At 44.9% G+C, this 26652-nt stretch overlaps 1 protein-coding gene and 1 pseudogene across 21 annotated transcripts; both read right to left on the bottom strand.

The window, feature by feature from the left end:
* Positions 1-3219: 3219 nt before the first annotated feature.
* Positions 3220-10764, bottom strand: LOC132529223 (glucose 1,6-bisphosphate synthase-like; annotated as a pseudogene).
* RABL2B (RAB, member of RAS oncogene family like 2B) lies at positions 9903-26517 on the bottom strand. 21 transcript variants are annotated; one of them, XR_009543312.1, is made up of 10 exons: positions 25747-25993; positions 24612-24763; positions 17295-17435; positions 15436-15542; positions 13148-13259; positions 12712-12809; positions 12228-12311; positions 11875-12043; positions 11469-11527; positions 9903-11031 (listed from the first exon to the last, which is right to left on the bottom strand). XR_009543312.1 is itself a non-coding variant. In XM_060164936.1 (9 exons), the coding sequence occupies exons 2-9, from the start codon at positions 24706-24708 to the stop codon at positions 11963-11965; spliced, it is 699 nt and encodes a 232-aa protein (XP_060020919.1). In that variant the 5' UTR covers positions 24709-24718; positions 26442-26489; the 3' UTR covers positions 11603-11962. The 21 variants fall into 21 exon arrangements, 19 of the variants coding, with proteins under 19 accessions (XP_060020919.1, XP_060020920.1, XP_060020918.1 ...); XR_009543311.1 differs by lacking the exon at positions 11469-11527; XM_060164936.1 differs by lacking the exons at positions 9903-11031; positions 11469-11527; positions 25747-25993 and adding exons at positions 16156-16235; positions 26442-26489 and having other exon boundaries at positions 11603-12043; positions 17406-17435; positions 24602-24718.
* Between the last annotated feature and the right edge of the window lie 135 nt (positions 26518-26652).

The raw sequence follows: 26652 nt of genomic DNA, 5'->3' as shown, positions 1-26652 counted from the left end.
AGCACAGGCTCCGGACGTGCAGGCTTAGCGGCCATGGCTCACGGGCCCAGCTGCTCCGCGGCATGTGGGATCTTCCCAGACCAGGGCACGAACCCACGTCTCCTGCATCGGCAGGCGGACTCTCAACCACTGCGCCACAAGGGAAGCCCAGAAGCAAGACTCTTTGATCGGCCTTCATGTCCCTGTGGATACTCTAGCCCTGAAAATGGCTCACAGATCCTGGAGCAGAAGCCCCTGCCCACAGGGACAGGAGGAGCAGGGAAGCAATGGATAAGCAGTACGTTGAACCAATACCGAAGGGCATCCAGGCATCCGAGGAATATGCTCACTCTTTCCCTGGGGGATCGTTAGGCAAATGATAAGTATTCTCAAAAAAATAAAATTCAGGGCTTCGGACGCGTAGGCTGTATCTGTAGGCTGTATCACCTTCCGAGTTCCCATAGGCCCCTAAGACACAACACGCTAGCAGGGACTGAATTAGTGAAAGGGATACTTTTTCTCACCTCATAAAACTAGGTCTCTTTTTAGTGTTTGCTAATAAAGGGAAACAATTGACTCATTACTGCTCCTATAATAACAGACAAGCACAAGTCAACAACTTGCCCACAGTCAGTTTGTTCCTACTTTGGGGTGGTAAGTAGGTTTGCCCTTCCCAAGAAGCGTTTCCTGTGCGGCCTTACTGACCTTTCTGTTGTTTGTTTTCACTGCTAATTTCCAACATATGCTTTGATTTTGCCCCACTCATTATTTCTTTTTCCCCAAACTCTAGAAAATTGAGTTTTGATATGTGCAATCAAGGAGAATTCATTCATTCCCGTGATATTATTCCTGGAGAGAAAGATAAACAATGCAGAGCCCAAGGCTGGGACTTGCTGGCTACCATCTGCGTCTCTCCTGGCCGGCCTGGGCACTGAATTGATCCTGTTAGCCAAGTGGTGAGCACTATGTTAAGCTCATGCTAAACATCATGCTCGGACAGACTCCAGAGCTTGGCTGGAATCAGATGATTCCTCAGTCTATATACTTTGGGAATTTGTAAGATTTCTGTTCATTTTAGTTTTGGATTTTTAAGTTTTTTTTTTTTTTTTTTGCGGTACGCGGGCCTCTCACTGTTGTGGCCTCTCCCGTCGCGGAGCACAGGCTCCGGACGCGCAGGCCCAGCGGCCATGGCTCACAGGCCCAGCCGCCCCGCGGCACGTGGGATCTTCCCGGACCGGGGCACGAACCCGCGTCCCCTGCATCGGCAGGCGGACTCTCAACCACTGCGCCACCAGGGAAGCCCTGGATTTCAAAATTTTTGAGATAAGAATCCAAGCTTCTAACTTTTCACCTTGATTAAGATGACTTAAATCTTGCGTTATATTAAAGCACTCAAATAAAACTATGCTCTTCATAGAGAGTAACCATCAAGACGTGGCTTAGTGATGATGAACGGGCTGTTGTATCATTTCAGCTCCGCTTTGTTCTTCAGTCACTGAAACACGGACATCAAGCCAAATATACATATTTTTCACATATACAGTATTATACCACTTTGTAAAATAGAGGCCATTTCCTAAATGACAATCTACATTCTTAAAAGCAAATTAAAAATTCTACATATTTCTTCTTCAGTGCAAAACCTTTGAAAACAAACTCATTCAGAAAAGTGGTGCTTTACGTTTGGCTAGCTGTCTATTACCTAAATCATACAAGACACAGCTATGAGAAAGTAAAGAAGGAAAAAATTAACAATAGTGGCAATATAATAATTTGAAAATTATGTGCGTTCAACCAAATGTTAGCTGACAGCTGCAACAAACCAAACCATGATTTACTGAACATTCTAATCAGTTCAAACTTTATATTATTATTATGTTAGGAAATAAATTCTCTTATACCACTGCTATCTCCTATAGGTAATTTGTTTAGTATGATTACATTCAAGGCCTTATGATTGTTACCTCTTAAACTATACCACGTGTGTTTAAGTATTCTGTGAACTATGTAGAACAGAATATACTTTAAGATTAAACAGCACTTCTCTATTAAGTCTTTTTTCAGAAGACTGCAGAATCAACCAAAAATGACCTTCCATAAATTTTTTTCCACATTAAAAATGATAAATGGTTCTTATATGATCAGAAATTTTGTTCAGGTCAGAAAAATGTTACAATAAACTGGAGTTTTAGTGTTCCATAACACCTAAAATCTGTTTGTTTTATTTCTTAGTAACATTAGCATAAATCTACTTACAAAAATATAATTCAAAAGTTAAACTTCTAAATAAATTCCAGCTCCTTTCTCAGCTCTGATTTTTTTATTTACTTAAATCAGCAAATCCATTTAACATAGAGGTGAAGCACCTAAATAGTTCAAAAGCTTTTTCTCTAGCTGCCTAAAAATGAACTGATTAAATCATATTCAATGCAGGAACATCATTTCAGTTCACACCAGACCCTGAGAAGGTTCCAAGAAGTGCGACAAGAACAAAGCCACCAGGAGTGTCCCCTATTGTTTTATGTTCAGTAAACATCGGGATTTTTAAAATATACAATAAATGTATACTGCACCAAGAGTATCAACAGAGGTGCTGAAGCCACATATGGAAGCGCGAAATGCCCTGCTTCAGATATTCTAATTTGTAAATAAATACCTATGATGTAACAATAACACGTTTCCACAGTGATCTGGGAACAGTGCCATTTTCTTGCCAATTTAATGGATTAATTTCCTTAACTAACTCTACAATTAAATACATAACACATGCTTCTTTTAAAAATGTGCTATAGGGACTTCCCTGGTGGTCCACTTGTTAAGACTCCACGCTCCTAATGCAGGGGCCTGGGTTTGATCCCTGGTCAGGGAACTAGATCCCGCATGCCGCAACTAAAAGAGCCTGCATGCCGCAACTAAAAAGGTACCGTGTGCAGCAACGAAGATCTTACACCCAGCAACGAAGATCCCATGTGCGGCAACTAAGACCCGACACAGCCAAATAGACAAATAAAATGTGCTATACACAATTACAAGACACTGGAACTAAGCTTAATCACACTTTAATTAGTAAACTCACTTTTGTTATGTTTTTGTTAAAGGAAGAACAATGTGTTGCTATGATACTTCTAATGTAATGAGTTTTGTTCAAGATTATGAAAAGTTTGAATAATTTCCCTCCAGACCATGTCATTTCAAATTTATACAGCTTGTTTAGTTACTTGACCAAGCCAGAAGAAAATAAAAAAGACACTCAGCCGGATGAGATAAAGAATGCTAACACGAGGTCCAGGCGCAGCTTGGTTTTTCTGTCCCAAGTGCCAGTGAAAGCAACGACAGACGGGTGTACACCTAAACAGAGTGCCAGGTCAGCCCATTTTTACTGGGCTCAAAATTTTTAATCGAGTGATGAAACAAAATTCACATTTTGTGGCAAGACAAGAAACAATTAAACGTAAAATTTCTCTCTCCCGGTCTGGGCCTCTTCAGACCCTTTAGTGTGTGCTGTGCATCTGCATTAACCAGACCTCCTTAGGTGAGAACCTTCCTTCCTAATCTTGTAAGGAGCAAAGACGACCCACTACTGCCTCTGTACACGCAGATCTGGATAGTGTAAACTATCAATATGTCATTTGATATATAACACTTTGTCTCAAAAATGTATATAACTGTTCTTTGACCAAAAATGGGCCCAACAGTCCTCAGGGCTTCCTGAAAGACTGTCTCCGGGGTAATAATACTCAAATTGGCTCAAGTAAAATTTTCCATTCCTTCCTTAGATCAGCTATTGATTAACTGATTAATTAATTGAAGGGCCTCAATGAATTTCTTCAATTCTTCTTTCAGTAAGGCAGCGACACTCTGGTTGGATGATGTGCGCTTCTCTGCATAATACTTTATCTTTGGTTTTGTCTTGCTTGTCTGAAGAATAGCAAAACAGCATTTTGAAAAGCAAGTGTGAAAGTAGCTCTTTTGCCCATTTCTGTTCCCCTCTAAACTTGAAATAACCTAATTAACCTGTTTATTCTTTTCCTAGATAAAAAGAACTAAGAATAAAGAATTAAGTAAAGAATGACCAGCTCTCCATCCCCAACAACCCCCTTAGCCACCCTGCAGGCAGATCACACGGGCAAGACGGGCGTCAGAAGGGAGAGTCAGCCAGCCTGCACGCAATAGGGAAGGATGCAGAACACAGCCTCCTGCCTCGATGATTCACTGAGATTCTCCCCCCTCTCGCTTTTCCCTTTAAAAACTGTCATGGCTGAGTAGAATCTTTGGATTTGGTCTGGGGATGTGAGTCTGCCTTCTCCCCAGATTGCCGGCTTTTCTGATTAAAACATCTTTCCTGTCTACTGACACTTGCCTCTCGATTATTGGCTTTTGAGCGGTGAACAGCTGAACCTGAGTTTGTTAACAAATGTAATCATTTGGTTATTTTTATTCACAGGCAGCATTGATTTCTTTCTTTTTTATAAATTTATTTATTTATCTTTGGCTGCATTGGGTCTTTGTTGCTGTATGCGGGCTTTCTCTAGTTGCGGCGAGCGGGGGTGGGGGGCTACTCTTCGTTGTGGTGCGCGGGCTCCTCATTGCAGTGGTTTCTCTTGTTGTGATGCACGGGCTCTAGGTGTGCAAGCTTCAGTAGTTGTGTCACGTGGGCTCAGTAGTTGTGGTTCACGGGCTCTAGAGCTCATGCTCAGTAGTTGTGGCGCACGGGCTTAGTTGCTCAGTGGCATGTGGAATCTTCCTGGACCAGGGCTTGAACCCGTGTCCGCTGCATTGGCAGGGGGATTCTTAACCACTGCACCACCAGGGAAGTCCAGCATTTACTTCTTATTAGGCTGGCTGCTGTCATATTCACAGGTAATGTCCCATGTATGCAATATGATGGATATTCTTTCAGAGAATCAAAATTGTGAAGACTTTCAAATATGCATTTGTTGGTAGTCAGATCAAAACACAAGAAATATGAAGTTTTTGAAATATGATAATCATATTTTTCACAAACCGTAATCGGTTACTGGCTCAGTGTTATGCTTATGGTTTCCAGTTAAGATAACACCTCAGCCACAACAATGGCTGTACTCACCCCATCTTTATTCAAAATTGAAGTTCCACGCAGAAAAGCAATGGACTTTTTAAATGCAATAATGACTTCTTTCCCATTTTCCAGGTCTTTTATCCTACTTCCTAGCCATTTAAAGTCTGGTAATATTTCTTCAAAATAAAAATCCTTCTTTTTTTTAAAAAAATAATCTATTTATGTATTTTATTTTCGGCTGCTGTTGGGTCTTCGTTGCTGCACACGGGCTTTCTCTAGTTGTGGCAAGCAGGGGTTACTCTTTGTTGTGGTGTGAGGGCTTCTCATTTTGGTGGCTTCTCTTATTGTAGAACACGGGGTCTAGGCATGTGAGCTTCAGTAGTTGTGGTACGTGGGCTCAGTAGTTGTGGCTTGTAGGCTCTAGAGCACAGGGTCAGTAGTTGAGGCACACGGGCTTAGTTGCTCCATGGCATGTGGGATCTTCCTGGAGCAGGGCTCAAACCTGTGTCCCCTGCATTGGCAGGCAGATTCTTAACCACTGCACCACCAGGGAAGTCCCTAAAATCCTTCTTTAAGTGCAACTGGATACAAAATTTTGGAAGAGAGACTGCTGAGGCTAACATATAAACATTATTCACATCAGAATTTCTTGATTTATTTTTCCGGCAATCAAATATCCACCCCCCCCGCCCCCCCCACTAAACAAAGTTGCCAACTCATTCCCCGTGAAAACTTTCCATTGACCATCCTCCTGGAGTTCTGCCACAGCCAGCTGGTCTGCACTGGGACCTGTAGGTAGCACTATCTGAGCGTTCTCTTTCTCTGCCAGTCTCTGGGAAATTTCCAGCACAGACTCTCCTTCATATTTGGGCATTTAATGGTATAAAAGTCTGGATCGGGATCTTTTTGTTCTGGTAATGGAATTGGAGGCTTAAAACCAAACACGTGCAGAGTCAACTGCACATAGTCATGTCCGACCCCATGAAAAGATATATGTACAAATTTCAAGGTGGTCTTTGAGTTTGATTCCCTGTGAAAATCGGTCTTTTTCAGATCTTCCATGTGTCTCCTGTAATGTCCTGCAGAGAGTCTCTCTCCAGTAGGCTGGCATTCACTAAATCATTATTCCAGGAAGCACTCCAGGGTTCCACACAGTCCTCTATGCATTTTGGACTTTCTTCATCATGAGGAGATGTGATCTAAACACCAGTTTCCCAATAGACCCTTTGTCTGTTCTCTTCCTTGCAGTTGTGAGAGGCAGTAATCATTACACCTCCAACTGCTTTGAGCTCCTGGACTGCATATGATGTAGGAACTTATTTCGGAAAAAGGTATACAGAAACATCTTTAGCCAGCAAGACTGAAATGGTGAGTTTAGGAAGTCTTTGGATGCTGCAGCTGTTAGTTACTTGACCCCAGCTGTCATACCCAAGACAAAGTTTCTCAACATCTCTCAAGGTATTTGTGCATCTTCTGTGTTGGTTGGATTACTGTAAGGTCATTAATATAGCAAAACCCTGCCACCAGAGCAGAACCAAGTCCTGCAGCTCCAAAAGTCATCCAGCAACAAAGAACCTCCTTGTTTGTCCCATTCAGTAACAGATTTTCAAATTGCTCTTTTGTTTTGGCATTGTTTACTGGTTTGCAAAGGGTGGCTCAATATAAAAAATCAATCAATGTAATTCATTACATTGATAGAAGTGAGGTGGAAAGACCACACAGTCATCTCAACTAATGCAGGAAGAGCATTAGACAAAATCCAGCAGCCTTTTATAATGAAAGCACTCGGCAAATCAGGAATAGAAGGGAACTTCTACAACATGATAAAGGCCATATGAAAAACCCATAGCTAACATCACATTCAGTGGTGAAAAACTGAAAAATTTCCCCCTAAGATCAGGAACAAAACAAGGATGGCTGCTTTTACTATTTAATTCAACATAGTACTGGAAATTCCAGTCAGAGGAGTTAGGCAAGAAAAGGAAATACAAGTCACCCATATTGGAAAGGAAGAAGTAAAACCTTTTCAATATGCACATGATATGATTCTATTTATAGAAAAACCCCAAAGTATGCGCAGGAAAACTATTAGAATTAATAAAAGAATTCAGCAAAGTTTCAGGGTACAAGATCAACACACAAAAGTCAGCTGTTTCTATAAACAGCAAGGGATAAATAAAAAAGTAAATAGCATCTAAAAAAAATCTGGAAATAAATTTAACCAATAAGTGAGAGATTCATACGTGAAAAGTACAAACATTGATGAAAGAAGTTAAAGATATAAATAAATGGGAAAAAAAAGGAAAGACATCCAGTGTTCATGAATTGGAAGACTTAATATTGCTAAGATGTCAAAACAATCTTTAGAAAGAAGTTGAAGGACTCATACTTTCCAAGTTCAAAACTGTACTACAAAGCTACAGTAATTGAAATAGTGTGGTATTGGCATAAGGATAGACATCTAGACCAATGGAATAGAATTGAGAGTCCAGAAATAAACTCATACAACTATGACCAATTGATTTTTGACAAAGGTGGTAAGACCATTCAGACAGAAAAGAATAGTGTTCTTGACAAATATTGCTAGGACAATGGGATATCCACATGCAAAGGTAGGAAGCTGGATCCCTACGTTATACTATATATAAAAATTAACTCAAAATGGATCAATGACTTACATATAAGAGCTAAAACCATAAAACTCTTAAAAGAGAACATAAGGGTAAGTCTTCATGACCTTGGACTTGGCAATGCGTTCTTAGATATGACACCAAGAGCATGAGCAATAAAAGAAAAAAAAGATAAATTGGACTTGATCAAAATTAAATACTTTTCAGGGAATTCCCTTGATGTCCAGTGGTTAGGACTCGGTGCTTTCACTGCCAAGGGCCCGGGTTCGACCCCTGGTTGGGGAACTAAGATCCCGAAAGTCACAAGGCACGGCCAAAAATAAAATTAAATACTTTTGTTCATTAAGGACATTATCAAGAAAGTGTAAATACAACCTGTAGAATGGGAAAAATATTTGTAAAAGTCATAAATAAGAATTTAATATCCAGAATATGTAAAGAATTCTTATAACTCAACAGCAAAAAGTCAAACAACTCAATTTAAAAATAAGCAAAATAGGGGCTTCCCTGGTGGTGCAGTGGTTGAGAGTCCGCCTGCCGATGCAGGGGACACGGGTTCGTGCCCCGGTCCGGGAAGATCCCACATGCCGCGGAGCGGCTGGGCCCGTGAGCCATGGCCGCTGGGCCTGCGCGTCCGGAGCCTGTGCTCCGCAACGGGAGAGGCCACAACAGTGAGAGGCCCGCGTACCGGGAAAAAAAAAAAAAGCAAAATACTTGAATAGTTGTTTCTCCAAATAAATAATACAAATGAAGGGGAAATGTATCTCAAAACCACAGTGAAGTACCACTTCATAACTACTAAGATGGCTTATCTTTAAAAATGGAAAATAACAAGTGCTAGCAAGGATGTGGGAAATTGGAACTCTTGTACATTGCTTGTAGGACAGCAATGTAAAATGGTGTAAAATGGTGGTTCCACTGTGGAAAACACATTGGCAATTCCTCAAAAGTTTACACATAAAATTACTATATGATCTTCTTTTTTAAAAAAAAATAAATTTATTTGTTTTTGGCTGTGTTGAAAGCTGCGCGCAGGCTTTCTCTAGTTGTGGCGAGCGGGGGCTACTCTGCATTGGGGTGCGTGGGCTTCTCATTGTGGTGGCTTCTCTTGTTGCAGAGCACAGGCTCTAGGCGCACGGGCTCAGTGGTTGTGGCACGTGGGCTCAGTAGTTGTGCCTCGCAGGCTCTAGAGCACAGGCTCAGTAGTTGTGGCACATGGGCTTAGTTGCTCCGTGGCATGCGGGATCTTCCCGGGCCAGGGATGGAATCTGTGTCCCCTGCACTGGCAGGAGGATTCTTAACCACTGCGCCACCAGGAAAGTCCCACTATATGATCTTGTAATTCCACTCCTAGATCACTGTGCTATGCCCTCCTCCCACACCCCCCCAATTTAAATGTTGAAGCCCTTACCCTCATGTGATTGTATTTGGAGACATGGTCTTCAGGAAGTAATTAAGGTTAAATGAGGTCATAAGCGTGGGGCCCTAATTAGGATGTCATTATGGGGGTCACAGGATATAGTCTTTTTAAAAAAACTATTTATTTTTTGGCTGCGTTGAGTCTTTGTTGCTGCGCGTGGGCTTTCTCTAGGTGTGGCGAGCGGGGGCTACTCTTTGTTGCGGTGCGTGGGTTTCTCACTGCGTTGGTTTCTCGTTGCGGGGCACAGGCTCTAGAGCACAGGCTCAGTAGTTGTGGAGCACGGGCTTAGTTGCTCCGTGGCACGTGGGACCTTCCTGGGCCCGGGCTCAAACCCGGGCCCCGGCACTGGCAAGCGGATTCTTAACCACTGCGCCACCAGGTAAAAGTCCCAGGACATAGTGTTTTAAGAGGAATCTACCTGAACACAAAGAGGTCATGTGGGCACACAGTGAGATGGCAGCTGCCTACAAGCCAAGAGAAGAGGCTTCAGGATGAAACCTACCTTGCCAGCACCTTGACCTTAGACTTCCCGGCCTCCGGAACTGTGAGAAATAAATACCTGTTGTAAGCCACCCAGTGAGTGGTATTTTGTTACAGCAGCCTGAGCAGACTCTGACACCAGAAGAATTGAAAACTGCTCGTATAAGCACATGTATAAGCATGTTCATAGCAGCACTATTCGCAATAGCTGAAAGATGGATCCAAACATCCATCAATGGATGAACGGATAGACAACTTGTGTTATTTAATACAATGGAACATTATTTAGCCATAGAGAGGGATGAAGTACATGATATATGCGTGAATCTTGAAAACACGCTGAGTGAAAGACACAAAAGGTCACGTATCGTTTTATTTCATTTATATGAAATATCCAGAGTAGATAAATCCATAGAGACAGAAAGCACGTGGATCAGTGTTTCAAAGGGGCTGAGGGGAGGGAGTGTTGGAGAAACTACTAACGAGTAAGGGGTTTTACTTCAGAGTGATGGAGATGTTTTAGAACTAGATAGAGGTGACAGTTGCACGACACTGTAACTGTACTAAATGGCACTGCATTGTGTACTTTAATTTTATGTTACGTAATTTCACCTCAATGAATTATTTAAAGAAGGCTCAGGGGTGGTGTTCCTGTGTCAGGATGACATACTGCTTTAAGAGGCAGGTGGATTTGAGCAAAGTATGGGCAGGTGGCCATGGTATTGCTGGCACCCTGCCCGAGCACTTGTCCCCTACCTACTTTGAGTGTTGGAACTCACAGCGGCCCTTCCCCAGGGAACTGCCCTTGCTAAAACAGGAGCCCTTTTGCCCTGGACACTACAAGCCACCCCTTCCACCCCCTCACGCTTGGCCAACTGGCACAAAAAGGGCCCTGGTCTCAAAGTGGGACCATCCTCGTGGGGCAGTTTGTCCCCCAGAGCTTCCCTAGGAAGGGGGAGACTGAAGCTGGTCCCCAGCAGAGACAGCAAACTGCCACAATGAGTCATCTGAACAAGAGTTGCCTTCTCAGGCTTTGCTTCCAGGGAACCTGATGCAAAATGGTTCCGTAAAGCCAATACTGATGGTGAATTATACGGTTTTTGAATTATATCTCAGTGAAGCCATTATATTTAAAAAACACTTATTAATCATTTATAATAACTAAAGGGTTGTTTCTGTTGTTGTTTTTAAAAGTACATCTCACCAGGGTAACGCATTCCTGAAATTTCCTGGTCGGGTTAAATCTGTGAAGTTGAAATTGCAAGCGTCAGTAATCTAAAGGGTAAAAATGCTTGTTCTTGACTCCCAAACAAACACCGATTCTTTTAAAAACACTGAATTCCACGGAAATGGTCTCTGTGACAATCAATCTAGAGATAACACGAGAGGTCACGGCAGTCTCCCCTTACTAACGTGGCCGATGATCCGCTCGTTCTCTTGTGACTCTTTGCTCAGAGAAATCCATGCCCACAAAGCATGCACATCTATTCAACGTAAATAAAAATAAATTTTAAAAATGGAAATGATGTACAAGATGATCATAAAAGCATCCTAGTGAACCACAAGTCCTGGAGATAAATGGAAAAGGCAGCATGAGAGTTCTCAGCAGCCCTTGCCACCCAAGGAGGTACAATGTCCACACTAGTCCTCAAGAAAAATGAAGGAAATCCTCCCTTGTTGAAATAGGGGTTTTAAAGGAAGCTTTCCGAAAGTCAGTTTTTTACAATGCAAACAGGTGTGCCTTGTGGTGTGGCTGTATTGACCCTCGATGTTTACAACTACGATGTTTGTGTATTACTAAGTATGGCCAGAGCAGTCGCCTGCTTTCACGTGATGTTAACAACAAACTTGGGCCTGTGATCTTGGCCTCGCTGTTCATCAATGTACTGGCTGTACCTAGAAGAACTCTGGAAAAACTTACGGAATGAACAGCTCTCTGTTCAAAACCATTTTCTTAAAATGGTTGGTTTCGTTGGGAGACTAGAGGAAAAAGGATAGTCAGGAATTAGAAATCATTCCCTTGGTAGAAATGCAACGAATAGGCCCTGAGGTCAGTTCTGGGAGGGGGAAAAAAAACCACCTAAATTTCCTTTTATTTAAGAGACACACACAGAATGTTGCTCGATTTTCTTCACCGTCCCACATAACCTGGAGTGTCCATCCTTAATTCTGCCCCAGGGTCTGGTGCGGACCCCTTCCCTGCCCGACTACAGGGGAGGGAACAACTGTGACGGGTCAGGTCTCACGGGCCATGGCAGTGGGGGAGCAAATGGGATGGTTGGGTCTGTAGGAGGCATAGCAGGGGATGGCCTGGAAGAATGTCTCACGTGAGAGCTGAAGGACTGCAGAAGGGAGGGGTATTCTGAACTCCCCCCCTCCCCAAGTCGGCCGTGGAGAGAGGCCTCCTTCTGTGGCTCAGGAGGGAGATGGGCTCTCGACGTGGCCACGCGGCTCTTTGCCCAGCATATCCTCCTCCTTCTGCTCCAAGCTGATGCTCTGTGAACAAGGTTGCAGGTGAGGCCTGGCCTTGCATTTGACCAACTGTAGCTCTGACACCTCTAGGGGCAGTGCCCTCGACGAGCACGTGTGGCCTGCAAAGTCGGTCTGTTGGGTTATGCTCTGCACCCCTATGAGGGGAAGCCGCTTCCTCTACGCCACCTGACATCCGGGCCTGACCTACCTCAAGCTCCTGCAAAACCTCATCCATGAAGTCCCGGGAGTTCTGTTTGTAAGACACAGCTAATCGAATTGCATCGCTGAAGAGCTGGAGGTAAGGTGAAGGTGGTGGGAAGGAAAACAAGGCCGTGGGGCCAGTGGCCTGGACTCTGCCTGCCCTGTACCCACTGGCCCCGCTCCCATCATATGTCCACACAGTACTCCACCCTAAAATCAGCAAGGTCACTCCTCAATTCACCTTTTCCCTGTCACCCTGACCCCATGCATGGTCAATGTACCTTTTCTTCACCAAGCCCAACCCACCACCGCCCCTACTGTCAATGCTCACACGACCCCTTCCTGTCACCACATGCTCAGCACAGCCCCCAAAACAGTGCCCGTCCTCTCCACCAGCCCTGCAGCCAGCCCTTCTCTCCATCGCTTCCCTGGTAACTTCAGCACCAGGCCGTCCCCGGCCTTACGAGACTGTCTCTGCAGTCTCCCATTACCTTCACAACGTTGGTACCATCAGCAGCTGAGACAAAGTACAGGGGCAGGGAGAACTTCCTGGCAAAACTGAAGCTTTTTTGGGTCATCTTTATGTCTGCTGTAGAGAGAAGGTAGGACATGGGCCTGTCTACAAAGGCAAAGGGAGAGAATTTTGCAGGGTGGGTCACTGGAGGTCCCCATTCTAGGAAGAGGGATGAGCAGGGACAACCAGGGGACGTGTCTTAGAGAGTTCATTTCACTGGGATCTGTGTCTCGAGAAGGCAGGTTGCCTCACTGGGATCCTTACTGGGAGGGCAGTGATGGCAAGAAACCAAGGGCTGTGTGTCGGGAAAAAGAATGGACCATTGACGGTTCGCTGGCCCAGGAAAGGAAGAGGAAACGTGTGATGGTGGGTCCCCCATGAATTGCTGGCACCCAGATGTAAGGTGGCCTCACCATCGATTTTATTGGCCACCACAATGCATGGAATCTCTGGCCTGAACTCCCGAAGCTCTGCATACCAGGTGCTCAGGTTCTTGTAGGTGATTTTCCTCTGCACATCAAATACCTGCAATTAGCAGAGGAAAGAAGACAGCCCAAGTGCATCAGTGTCTCTGCATGCCACCCGCAGGTGACACACACACAAGCAGGCAAACACGGGCTTGGCAACTCGGACCACGCACCACTCTGAGCGGCCTCCCCTCTAACCACAAGGGCTATGCCTTGCCCACCCTTCTCACCCTCTAGAACCTTCATCCGGTCACCTTATTTACCTATTTTAACCGGATTTTATCATTTTACTTATTGATAAGTCCGTTACAAATGGTAAGCTTTTTGTTTTTTTCGTAGTCTAACTACTGCTTAAACTTTGTTTAAAAACTCCCTTATAATGGGACTTCCCTGCTGGTCCAGTGGTTAAGACTCCACACTTCCAATGCAGGGAGCGTGGGTTCCATCCCTGGCTGGGGAACCAAGATCCCACATGCCACGCGTGGTGTGGCCAAAAAAACCCAAAACACCTCCTCTATGATAATCTTAAATGTTTCTAGAATTTCCTTTCAGTTATTTTGATTTACTTTTAATTATAAACTTTTAATTTTGTATTTTAGACTTTGTAGAAGTACTTTTGTCTTTTATTATTCTGTAGCTTATCATAATTTTATTAACTTTCTATAATTTATAGTTTTTACCTATTGAAAAGTGCCCGCAAGAAGCATGAGCACTGTGACTGGCTCTAGGGCGGGGAGGACAGAAGCCCTAAGATGCTTCACGTTGCTGCTACAGGGATCCTTCAAGCCCCTCGCAGGAGCTTCTCAAAGGCCAGCTTTCTGTTGCCCAGACACCCTCCAGAAGAGACTCACATGTCCAAACTGCCCCAGCACAACAGTGGATTGCGATGCACAACCCTGTAACCTGCTGGAATGGCAGATCTTACTTCTAAACAACCCAGCCCTTCATGGGAGTAACCGTGTCCAGGGCCAGGGACGCCCCCTGCACGGCAGTGGGCTCTGGTCAGCAGCTGTCATACCTGAGGCAGCAGGGGGTCCGCCTGAGAGGCTCTTCTACGGTACCCTCCAGGCCCAATTTCAATAAATGACTACTTTGTCTTGAATTCCCAATAAAGACTTCTTTTAAAATACGCTTGTAATGAAACTTCCGGAATCTGCTTCACACCTCCCATGGCTGCCTGCCATGGTGACTGTCAGTCGCACTTTGTCCAGGTCTGGTTTCCTGAGCTTCCTTTCCTTGTTTTGAGAGCTGAGGAGCTGGTTAGGCTGAGAAGCATACCCTTTGGGGTTTCAAGGTGGAGGGTGGAACCCCAGCTCCCTCTGGGACTATCAGGTCCCCGTGTGGTCACGAGAGGCTGAGCGCTTTCTACCGGCAAGGCCCCCTACAGCAGGCTGGGGCTGGTGGTAGGCACCTGCACATACAGGTATGCAGGGAGGCTGGCAGGACGAACACCCCAGGTCTCAGAAGAGGGCCCAAAAGGAGCTAGTGGAGATGTGTCAGAGGCAAGAGGTCACGACTGCTGGCACTAGTCGGCCCCCATTTGCCTTACCCTGTTACCCTCTTTTGTTTTGTCCCATTATAGGTACTAGCATTAAATTTTGGAAAATTTCAAGAGATCTTGTGCTTAAGGGACAGAAGAGCCTGAGAAAGGAGCCAGTGAGTTTGTGGGCAGGAGGTCCTAAAGGACACAGGTTTACAGTTCCTCTCTCTATTCGTGGCCCTTGCCATAGCTGAGTGTCAGGCTCTCCTGCGGCACCTGTCACCCACTGGCTACTGGGCTGGACCTCTGAGGGCTGTGCTCTAGACAGCAAAGTGAGAGGCTGAGACGGAGGAGGGGGCCATTTTGGAGGGGAAAGCTCCCTGGGAACCAGAGCCTGCTCAGCCCCAGCATCTGCCCCTAGAGAGCAGCGGATGAGGGAGGCCTCCATTAGGGAGGGACTGTGTTGGACTCTTAGACGCTCTGCCTGATGATGAGGCCCTGAACTTGCTCCTCCCGCTGGAATGGTGGCTCCACACATCCCCCCACCCCCCACCCCCCACCCCTGGAAGAGAAGCTGGCTCTGGCGTGTTCTCACTCCGAACCTCTGGGAAGCACGTGCACTCTGAAGCCTGCGCTAATCCTTCCCTCCAGCACCCAGCCCTGGTGAGGAGGGCTCAGTCCTGCTGGGCCCTTCATCCCTTCACCCCTCAGGCCAGACTTGCCCAGAGCCTTTGCCCTCCAGCTGGTTTCATACCATGATGCAGGCGTGGGCCTTGTGGTAGTAGGAGGCGTGCATGCTCTGGAACCGCTCTTGGCCTGCTGTGTCCCAAAAGTCTGCAATGTGAACACAGCTCTGACTGCCTGATGGGGGATGAAGGGCAGAGAGCCCCAGACGCTGAGCATCTCTGTGCGGTGTCTGTGTTCGGAAACACAGGCACCCGTGGGAGGATGGGGAGCAACGGAGACCACACAGCTCGCGGGTGTGTTGTCAGGATGTAACGCACCTGGGCGTGTGTGGGGGCGGGTGAGAGGGAGACCCAGGGCCAGGAGGAAGGAGAGTACAGACAGGGAGCCCCAAGAGGGAGAGGGTCAGTGACCTCCTTCCCCCACCTATAAGATGCAGGACGCTCCAAGGTCACAACTAGGCCCAATTCCCATGTGTGCTGATCACAGAGGGTGGACACAGTCAGGCCGGACGTGTGGCCTGGCCAAGGGGAAGGTTGTGACCACATTTAAAGCCAAACCCTTTGTGGCAGATGACACTCAGACCAACCCTGTTGTTTCTTTACACTGGCTGAAGAGCACCGGAACAGAACCCCGCATGCTTCCTCCCACCCTCCCTGGCTTCCGGGCTCTCTGGGTTGTACCTATCACCCTTCATCCATGCCTGGGGTCTCATTTCCCCCTGCTTGACTCTCTCCCCCACTACTTCTCCCTCCTGAGAGGTGGTGTGGCTCGGCACTGTGCTGCTCACCCACAAGGACGGTCTTGCCGTCCACCGTGGCCGTGTGCTTGTACAGGGTCAGGGCGTGTGTGGACAGCTGCCGGGGCTGACTGCACTTAGGTTAAGGGGCAAAGATGAATGAAAAGAGACGTAAGCAAGGTGCTGGGGGGCGGCTGCTGGGGGGATGGAATGGGCTCTCTCTCTCCTTCTTTAAGAAGTTATTTAGATTTTAAATTGAATGAGTGTTGCAGACAGAGGATCAACTTCAAATATCACAGGCACAAGCTCCATGGAAAGGTGAGGGGTGGGAGAGGTTGGGATTATGTCCTGGCCACCTAAGTCCAAGGGAAAACATGGAATGGAATTTTACAGAGAAGCTGTCTGAAACAGCATCACGTAGTTGGCCAATGAGACTGCGGGGATGCCCCAGCTCCCCATGGATGGGGCTCTTGCAGGCCAGAGAGGAAACCCAGCCATAAGAAGCAACATGACAGTTCCAGGGAAAAAAAGTCTTCATAAGCCAGACAGCTGACAAACTGTTTATGAACTGTAGTTTGCCTTTTGCAACCCTATCAGAAAGCTTGGGGAATAACATTTCCTGAAGCTGCAAGATGCTGTGTGGTTTAACCATCGGAGCTGGGATGATGCAGGTGGGTGGGTGCAAAGGAGAACTTGGTAGAAGGTGACGTAAGATACACTTAGAGTCTACCACGGGGGGGCTGGGGCCCCGGGCAGGGAGCAGGGGGCTCTGGGGTTCTTCTCACCCCCAGTTCTCAACGGACTCGCTCGGGAAGCTTTTAAAAACCATCCCAATTGTCTCATTCCAAACCTGCACAATGCAACGATTCACGGAAGGAGGGTGGGGCTGGCGCTTCCTATTTTACAAAGTTGACTCATACCAGAGAATGTTTAAACATTAGAGAGCCCAAGCTCTGAGGTCAGAGATGTTAAGTGACTTGCCCAGCGCCAGAGCTACTAAGAAGGAAGAGGTGGGGTTTGAGTCCAGGCATTTGACGAGGTACTTACTGTTAGCCATTCCACTGCTTTCCTAATAGAAAGCAGATCCAGATGTGAGTAAGCTTGAAAATATGCAGCACCAACTACATGTGATGCCACGTGGGTCAGCTGGTGAGAAGCCAGCATGAAATGAAACCTGCGAATTTACTCACTTATCCCTCCTCCCTGGACCGCTGGAGCAAAGGGGTGGGCAGTGGGGCTGAGCTGGCCTGAGGGTGGAAAGGGCCACAGGAACAAGGAGCATTTCAAAACTTGAAGGATACAATCCATCCATGAGAAATCTCTCCATAAGTCTGTAAGGAGAATGTGCAAGTGGTCAGGTGCATCCCTCAACGCTCCTGCCTGCCCCTGTTGCACCACCCAAGGGTTGAAAACTTGGAAGCCAGCTGTGGCTTCCCCCCTCCCACTCCTTCCACAGCTACACAGTTTCCTTTCAAGGACAATGCCCAGGAACCACCCACCCACCCTCTTTCTGACTCCCCTTAAGTTCCTGACACCCTTCGGCTATAACGCTGACCCAGCACCCACAGATGCTTTCCCTGTGGGCAGGGACCCCAGTTTCCTCCTTTTAGGGAATAAACAAACTGTGGTACATCTATAATATGGACTACTACTCAGCAACAGCAAGGAAAAAATTACTGATATACCCAACAATTTGAACAAATCTTAAGGGTATTATGCTGAGTGAAAATGGTCACACGTTGTATAATGCCTTTTATACAATGTTGCCAAGATGACACAATTATAGAGATGGAGAATATTAGTGGCTACAGGGGTTAATAGGGGTGGTAGGAGGTGAAGTGGGGTGGGTGTGACTATAAATGGACAGCAGGACCGAGGCCTCTGCAGTGATGGAATAGTTTTGTATCTTGAGTCCAGTGATGCTTACACAAATCTACCCATGTGACAAAATGACACAGAATTATACATATGCATTGAACTAATGCCAGTTTCCTGAATTTGATCTTGTACTACAGTTATGTAAGATATAACCACTGGGGAAACTGGGTGAAGGGTACACAGGCCCTCTCTGTATTCTCTTTGCAACATCCTGTAAATCTGTTATTTCAAAATGAAAAGTTAAGAAATAAACAAAACAAAACAAAACACAGACTGGGAGAAGCTACGTGCAATGCCAATCACTGACAAAGAATTAATATACAGAGATTATGAACAGCTCTGATACGTGAATAAGAGAACACACACACAACCTGGGTCCTAAGAATATGAACAGGCAATTCAGAAGAATGGCTAAAAAACATATGAAAAGATGCTCAATCTTGAATGATTTTAATGTAAATTAATGATTTTCATGCAAATTAAAATAAAATGAAATAGCACACACATCCTTCAGATTAGCAAAGTTGAAAAAGTCGTATGATACCAAATGTTGCACATTTTGTGGAAACTCTTGTACTGTGCTGGTAGGAGTGCGAACTTAATATACTACTACTTTGGAGAGCAACTGGGATAAGTCAAAGTTTGAGCTAATCCTAAAACTGGGCAATTTCACCCCAAGTCTAATAGACTGTGTGCCCAAGATGATAGGCATAAAAATATTCACTGCAATATTGTGTCTAATACCATAAAAATTGTAATTTCATAACTGTTCTTCAACAGAAGAATGGACAAATATATTTTAGTACAAAAAAATTTAAAATAATTACTGAGTGCTTGCCATTTGCCAGATACTATGCTAGGTGCCATAATATAACATTTAACAAAACAGAGGAAAATTCCTGTCTTCATGGAGCTTACAGTCTAGTGGGTGAAGACAGGCAGTAAACACACACTTAAAATATATATAGCCACGTGTATGGTCACTGGATTTAGGACAAAAGCATTACTGCAATTCAACAGGGTAAAGGATTGTTTTATCAAGGAATGGTGTGGAAACAAATGGATATCTACGTAGGAAAAAAATGAACATTACTTGAGGACATTACTTAAAATGGTGGAGTATGAAGTTCTATGGGTCACTCCCTCAACTGAAACAACCAATACCTGGAAAAAATGATCAGAATCAACTATTTCAGAACTCTGGAACCTGACTGGACACAATGACCAGTAGAGTGCTGGATAAAAGGAGAGTGCTGGTCTTGTGCAAAAGAACAACACGCACAAACCAGCAATGGTCACCCACTCCTCAGGCCCACTGCAGCTAGGCAGTGACCCGTGTTCCAAATGTCTGGCTCCAGTAGAGATACTTTCCTCAAGAAGTTTGGCCGAGGAGCCGGATCTCAGCTCTCTCAGGCTTCAGAGTCTTCCCCTGCTGGCATCTATTGGAAATTTAAAGGGATAGGAATACCTCTTTGTTTCTTTCCCCTTTTGGAGTCAAATATTTAAGGAAATCTTTATCAGGTCACTGTATGATCACAGATAATGGAATAGAAATATCAGTGACCACACACAAGAAGGAATATACACTTTGCAAAAATAGTATATGGAAAAGTTACAAGTGGATACTCCAGCTCTAAACAAGCAGAAATCAGCTATACCCGAGGAGTGGGAATATCTGAGTTCCAAAGTCACCACATCAAAATACTCAGAATGTCTAATTAACAACCAGAAAATTACAAAGCATACAACGAAACAGGAAGGTATAGCCTATTCTCATGATAAAAAGAATTTAACAGAAACAATACCTGAAGAAATCCAGACCCTGGAATTACCAGTCAAAGAAGTTAAATCAATTATCTTAAATATGCTCAAAAAACTAAAGAAAACCATGGACAAAGAACTAAAGGAAATTAGAAAGCAACATATAAACAGAATGAGAGTATTAATAAAGAGATAGAAATTATGAAAAGAAACCAAATGGATATTCTGGAGCTGAAAAGTACAATAATTTAAATGAAAAACTCCCTAGACAGTTTCAACAGCATATTTGAGAAGGCAGAAGAAAGGATCAGCAAACTTGAAGATAAGGCAACTGGAATTATCCAGTCTAAGAAGCAGAAAGAAAAACGAGTAAAAATGACCAGTGCCTAAGGAGCCTATCAGACAACATAAATCATCCTAACACATGCATCATAAATAGAAGAGGGGTGGGGGCAGAGAGACTAGTTGAAGAAATAATGGCTAAAAGCTTCCCAAACCTGATGCAAGACATGAATGTACACACCCAGGAAGCTCAACAAACTCCAAACAGGATAAACTCACAGAGATCCACATTATAGGCAAAATGTCAAAACTCAAAGACAAAATCTTCAATAAGATAAACAGCTAACTTCTCATCAGACACCACTGAGATCAGAAGGCAGTGGAATGATATATTTAAAGTCCTGAAAAAAAAATTGTCAAAAAAGAATTCTATGTTCAGCAAACTATCCTTCAAGAATGAAGGAGAAATTAAGACATTCCCAGATAAACATAAGCTGATGTGACTTATTACCAGTACATCTGTCCTATAAGAAATGGTACAGTAAGTCCTTTAGGTTGAAATGAAAGGACACTAGACAGTAACTTGAAGCTGTATGAAGAAATAAAGATCTTCAGTAAAGGTAGCTACACAGGTAAAGATAATAACCAGTATTCTTGGGCTTCCCTGGTGGCGCACTGGTTAAGAATCCACCTGCCAATGCAGGGGACATGGGTTCGAACCCTGGTCCAGGAAGATCCCACATGCTGCAGAGCAACTAAGCCTGTGTGCCACAACTACTGAGCCTGTGCTCTAGAGCCCAAGAGCCACAACTACTGAGCCTGTGTATCACAATTACTGAGGCCCACGCACCTCGAGCCCATGCTCTGCAACAAGAGAAGCCACCATGATGAGAAGCCCGTGCACCAAAACGAAGAGTAGCCCCCATTTGCAGAAATTAGAAGAAAGCCTGTGCGCAGCAACAAAGACCCAACGCAGCCAAAAAAAAAAAAAAAAAACCCCAAACCAGTATTCTCATATTTTTGGTTTGTAACTCCTCTTTTTTCCCATGATTTAAAAGACAAATATCTAAAACTATAATTGTAAATCTATGTTAATGATCACAATGTATAAAGTTGTAATTTGTGACAAAACAATATCAAGGGGAGGGATAGAAATATATAGGAGCAGAGTGTTGGTATACTATTATAACTAAACTGGTATTCAAATAGGCTGCTATAAATTTTAGATATTAATTATAATCTTCAAGGCAACCATTAATAAACAACTAAAAAAATTATACAAGACAAGAAGGGACTCAAAATAGTACACTACAAAAAATTAAAAAAAAGAAAAAGTAATGGAGTACTTGAGGAAAAAAAACTGGAGACATAAAACAAATAGCTAAATGGCAGAAGTAAATCCTTCTTTATCAGTAATAGCTTTAATTATTGTTGTTGCAAATGAGAATAGATAAAACTCTCCAATTAAAAGTGAGAGATTGGGAGTGTATATTAAAAAAACATGATCCAGGCATGTCCTAACTGTAAGACACTTGCTTTAGATACAAGGTCACAAAGAAGTTGGAAAACAAAAGGATGATAAAGATATTGCATGCAAACAGTATTCAAGAGAGAAATGGGGTGACTATACTACAGTCAGACAAAATAAACTTTTAAGTGACAAATGTTACAAGAGACAAAGAAGGACATTATATATTGATAAAAAGTTCAATCTATCAAAAAGATATGAAAGTTATAAACATATATGCACCACACAACAGAGTCCCAAAATATATGAAGCTAACACTGACACAACTAAAAGGAGAAATAGAGAGTTGCACAATAATATATTGAGATTTCAATACCCCACTTCCAATAATGAGTAGAACAATGAAACAGAGGACTTGAACCACACTAACTAGGTCTAACCACCAATTAGACCTAACAGACATACACAGAATACTCCACCCAACAATAGTAGTATACATATTCTTCTCAAGTGAACATGAGTTAGGCCACAAAAAGAAGTCATAATAAAATTTAAAAGACTTAGATCATACAAAGTATCTTTTCAAATAAAATGGAATGAAACTAGAAATTAATAACAGAAGAAAAACAAGAAATTTCACAAAAAGGTGGAAATTAAATCAAATAGGGAAGATTTAGTCAAATTAAATCAATAACATAACTGTACATCTTTAGGTAGTAGACATGAAAGAGCAAACTAAACTCAAAGTTAGCAGAAGGAAGGAAATAATAAAGATTAGAGTGGAGATAAACAAAATACAGAATAGAAAGACAACAGACAAAAATCAGTGTAACCAGAAATTAGTTCTCTGAAAAGATCAACAAAATCAACAAACCTTAGCTAGACTAAGAAAAGAGAGAGGACACAAATGATCAAAATCAGAACTGAAACTGGGGACAGTAACATCAATTTTACAGAAACAAAAAGAATTACAAGAGAATACGATGAACGAACAAGCTGGATAACTGAGATGAAGTGCACAAATTCCTAGAAACACACAAAGTACCAAACAGACTCAAGACGAAATAGAAAATCTGAGTAGACCTATACCAAGTAAGGAGATTATATCAGTATTCAAAAATCTCCCATAAGGAAAAGTCCGGGACTGGATGGCTTCACTGGTGAATTCTACCAACCATTTCATGAACAAATACCAATCCTTCTCAAACTCTTCCCAAAAATTGAGGAGGAGGGAACACTTCATAATTCTTTCTATGAGGCCAGTGGTACCCTGATTCCAAAGTTAGACAATGACACTACTAGAAAAGAAACCTACAGGCCAATACTCCTCATGAATTTAGTTGTAAAAATCCTCAAAAAAATCCACTGGCAAAGCAAATCATATTAAAAGGATTATACACCATCAAAAGGACCAAGGGAGATTTATTCTCAGAGTATAAGGATGGTTCAACTTAAAAAAATTAATCAAACATATCATATTAATAGAACAAAGGAAAAATCCTACATATTCATCTCAACAAATGCAGAAAAAGCATTTGACAAAAACCAACACCATCTCATGACGAAAACTAGGAATAGAAGGTAATTACCTCTAGGATAAAGGCCATATATGAAAACCCCACAGTTAATACTCAATTGCAAAAGACTGAAAGCTTTCCCTTTCACAAGGGAAGATGCCTACTTTCGCCACTTCTATTCAACACAGTACTGGCAGTTCTAGCCAGAGCACTGTGATGAGAAAACAGTTATTGTGAGTTGCTTCCTAGACATTTTACAGCATGACAATCCTGCTCACACCTAAAGTCTGGACATTTAGATGAGGACCTGAGTTTAGGATTCCCGCCACAAGTTCCTGCTTTGCTTTTCCCAGGGCACCTTTTAAAATAAACAGACTTGAGGCTGAGAAAAGTTAGTGACCTCTGCCCCAATCAGCAAAGCCCCTAGGGAATTACTGACAGCTACCTGGGTCTAAGGATATGTTAATAACAGATAAAAGTGGAAACCAAGGTGGAACTGGGGCACCTGGGTATAAGACTAAACTAGGCATCTGGTTAGGGGCAAGTTTACCCTCATCCTGCGAAGGCAGAAATGGATGTGTGCCCCACTGGTCCAAGACAGCTGAGAAACAGGCTCACACCCTGTGGAGACAAGCTGCCAGCACTGCAGAGCCTCCCTTCAGGGGAAGTTCCACGCCTGTGCACAGAGGCACTGAAGTCAGTTAAAAGAGTGTGTCAATCTTTACACTGGGACTTCCCTGGTGGCGCAGTGGATGGGAATCTGTCTCCCAATGCAGGGGACACGGGTTCCATTCCTGGTCCAGGAAGATCCCACATGCCGCAGAGCAACTAAGCCCATGCGCCACAACTACTGAGCCTGTGCTCTACAGCCCACGAGCCACAACTACTGAGCCCGTGTGCCACAACTACTGAAGCCCGCGCGCCTAAAGCCCACGCTCCGCAACAAGAGAAGCCACCGCAGTGAGAAGCCCACTCACCTCAACAGAGTAGCCCCCGCTCACTGCAACTAGAGAAAGCCCGCTCGCAGCAACCAAGAGCCAACACAGCCCAAAATAAATAAAAATTAAATCTTTTAAGAAAAAAAAAATCTTTACGCTGATTATAGTCAGGCATCATTTCTATCCACTCTTCTCAACTCTGAGTTCTTTCAAGACAGTATCTTCACCACCTTTCTTCGACCTGTGGCTGGTTGTGCCAGTCACACTTCTCACACTCTCCTCTCCCCATTCCCACTGTCTGCATCTTGCAGTCTCTCAGCCCCACACCACACACAGGAATACCCCAGCTCTCACCTCACCGGGACTGCTTCAGTAGTCTCTAGGGTGACCGGTCCCATACTTTCTGCCAGGACTCATGGATAAAGCTCAATTTCCTCCGTCCTGTGACTTGCCCCTGGGGACGCCCTCCTCCCCAAACACACACAGCTGCTGATGTGATGCTCCCTTGTTCCCCCATGCAGACCTGGGCTCCAGCCAAGACTACTCTCTCACCACTCCCATAGAAGCCATGCTCCTCTATGCCTCTGGAGGATTTTTCTAACAACCTAGACCCACTCTGGGCCTGGCATTTCTTCCCTAATCTCCCAACATACTTGGACTTGCCCACAGCGCTGTCCCCCAGGCAGATGATTTTCACATTGTCATCGGCATCGTATTTCTCTTGGTCCAGCTCACAGGGTTTGGCTCTGTCCCCGGCCATTGGCTCCTGGCTGTAGAAAGGGGATCAGCTCAGGGGAGGGGGGTCTTGTCACCGTCTGGGAAGATCAAGAAGAGGCTGTTGTTAAAGAGATGAGAAGTCCCCTCCACCAAATCCACTTCCTCTTCCTGGACAGGGGAGACAATGAGCTGACAAGAGAGGGGCCCAAGGAAACACTTACATCCTTCTCTATTCACCACCCACCTGGCTAGCACTTGCTGAATCATGGGGCTGCAATCTTGTCCCCACCCAGATCTTCTGAGAGTGGTTTACCCTATGTCATCTCTTTACTTCAGCTATGCTCAGAACCACAACTCCCACTCCCACCTGGAGAGACTATTCTAAAGCCATGTTGAAGCTTTGCAAGTTTTACCTACAAGCGTTTTCTCACTTGTAAAGCAGGGACAAAACTCAGTGCCCACATCACATGATTGAGTTGAGACACTGTCTGACAAAGAGGGCTCTGTAAGCCTGAATTCTCATCACTGAATGACAGATCACACAGCCAAAGAACCCTAACCTGTATTCCTGATCCTCTACCTCATGCTTCTCACTTCCACTTCATTTTCCATCATACTGCCATCAGTAGCTGCCTTTTCCTCTCTCAACTAGGCATTCCCCAGACCCTCTTCTCTAGGGTTATTTCAACCTCTACTGGTTTTAGGTATCTCCTAAATGCTGATGATGCCAAATCTGTATCTCCACAGAGATCGCTTCCCTCAGTGCCAGACTCAGGTATGCAATTGCCTACCAGATTTTGAATAGCGAACTATTCCACACAGGCAAAAATAACCTGTGAAACCTAAGCCCTGCCCACCCCAAAGTCGCTCCTCACGTTCCCTGTCTGTACAATACATCACCAGCCACCCAATGCCAACATCGAGGCGTAACAATCTCTAGCTCTATTCCACTATCCTCATGTCCCTAAGCCCAAATATAACTTCACAAACATTACTGGGAATGTGCCGTAGTCCACACTCTGAGTTAACTCGGCACACAAAAATGATGCAACGACAACGCAGCATCAGTGCTCGCACTTACTGAGGGTTCATCACGGGTACATCTTGCACCCGGATAGGAGACACGATGGCAGTCTACTGTGGCAAGAGCAATGACAGACGTGCACACAAGGGTGGAAAATACCGACAGGACCCCTGAGTTTCCCTAACTGCAATGCTACTGTTTCTGCTCAGGTAGGGACTCAGCCTTCTTTACCGAGGTACCCTCAGCCTCAAAAGCAGTGACTGGGAAGTGGCAGATGCCTGATAAGCATAATGAGGGGCTGTCCCTTCTACCTCCACCCTGAAGCTGGAGCGACCTGTTCGGAAGCCAAACGCGGCCAAACCCGTTCTCAAAGACCTTCAATGGGTGTCGATGTCCTCGCCACCCAGTGGATAAGTTCTCTTTCACTCAAGTAGTTTTCGGGCACCAAACAGGTCTGAGAACCACTTTACCCCCGCAGCCAGGCTGGGCTGCCTTCGCCCCCCCTCCCCCTACCGTTGCCAGAACCCACTGTCCCGTTCTTCCCCGCACTGGCCAAGGGCCCGAGGACGGCCTTGGAGGGGCGGTTCCCACATGCGAGGCCGCCACCCGCGCGACTTCGTCTTCTCGGCCGTTCCCGGGCGAGGGCTGGAGACCAGGAACGCCGCAGGTCGGTCCGCCCACGGCCAGCCGCCCTCAGGGCCCCGAGTCCCCCTCGGATCCCGCCCCGTCCCGGACCCTGCCCTGTCTCGGACCCCGCGAGTCAGCCCGGGTCCCAACCGCGGTTCACTCAGCTTCCAGCGCTGCCCGCGTCCTCGCAGATGCTACGCAACCGCGCAAGGACCCTAGGAGGGCTGCCCGGCCAAAGGCCTGAAGGACCTCGCCGGGGGCTGGCTGGCTAGTCCAGTGCCGGGCGAGAGTACTGCCGGTCAATGAGTACCCGGACCGGGCCGGCCTGGGGCTTCC

This window comes from Lagenorhynchus albirostris, chromosome 11 (genome assembly GCF_949774975.1).
Source record: "Lagenorhynchus albirostris chromosome 11, mLagAlb1.1, whole genome shotgun sequence".
Classification (NCBI taxonomy): Eukaryota; Metazoa; Chordata; class Mammalia; order Artiodactyla; family Delphinidae; genus Lagenorhynchus; species Lagenorhynchus albirostris.
Note: the sequence above shows the minus strand (reverse complement) of the source record. Positions and strands in the feature narration are given on the sequence as shown.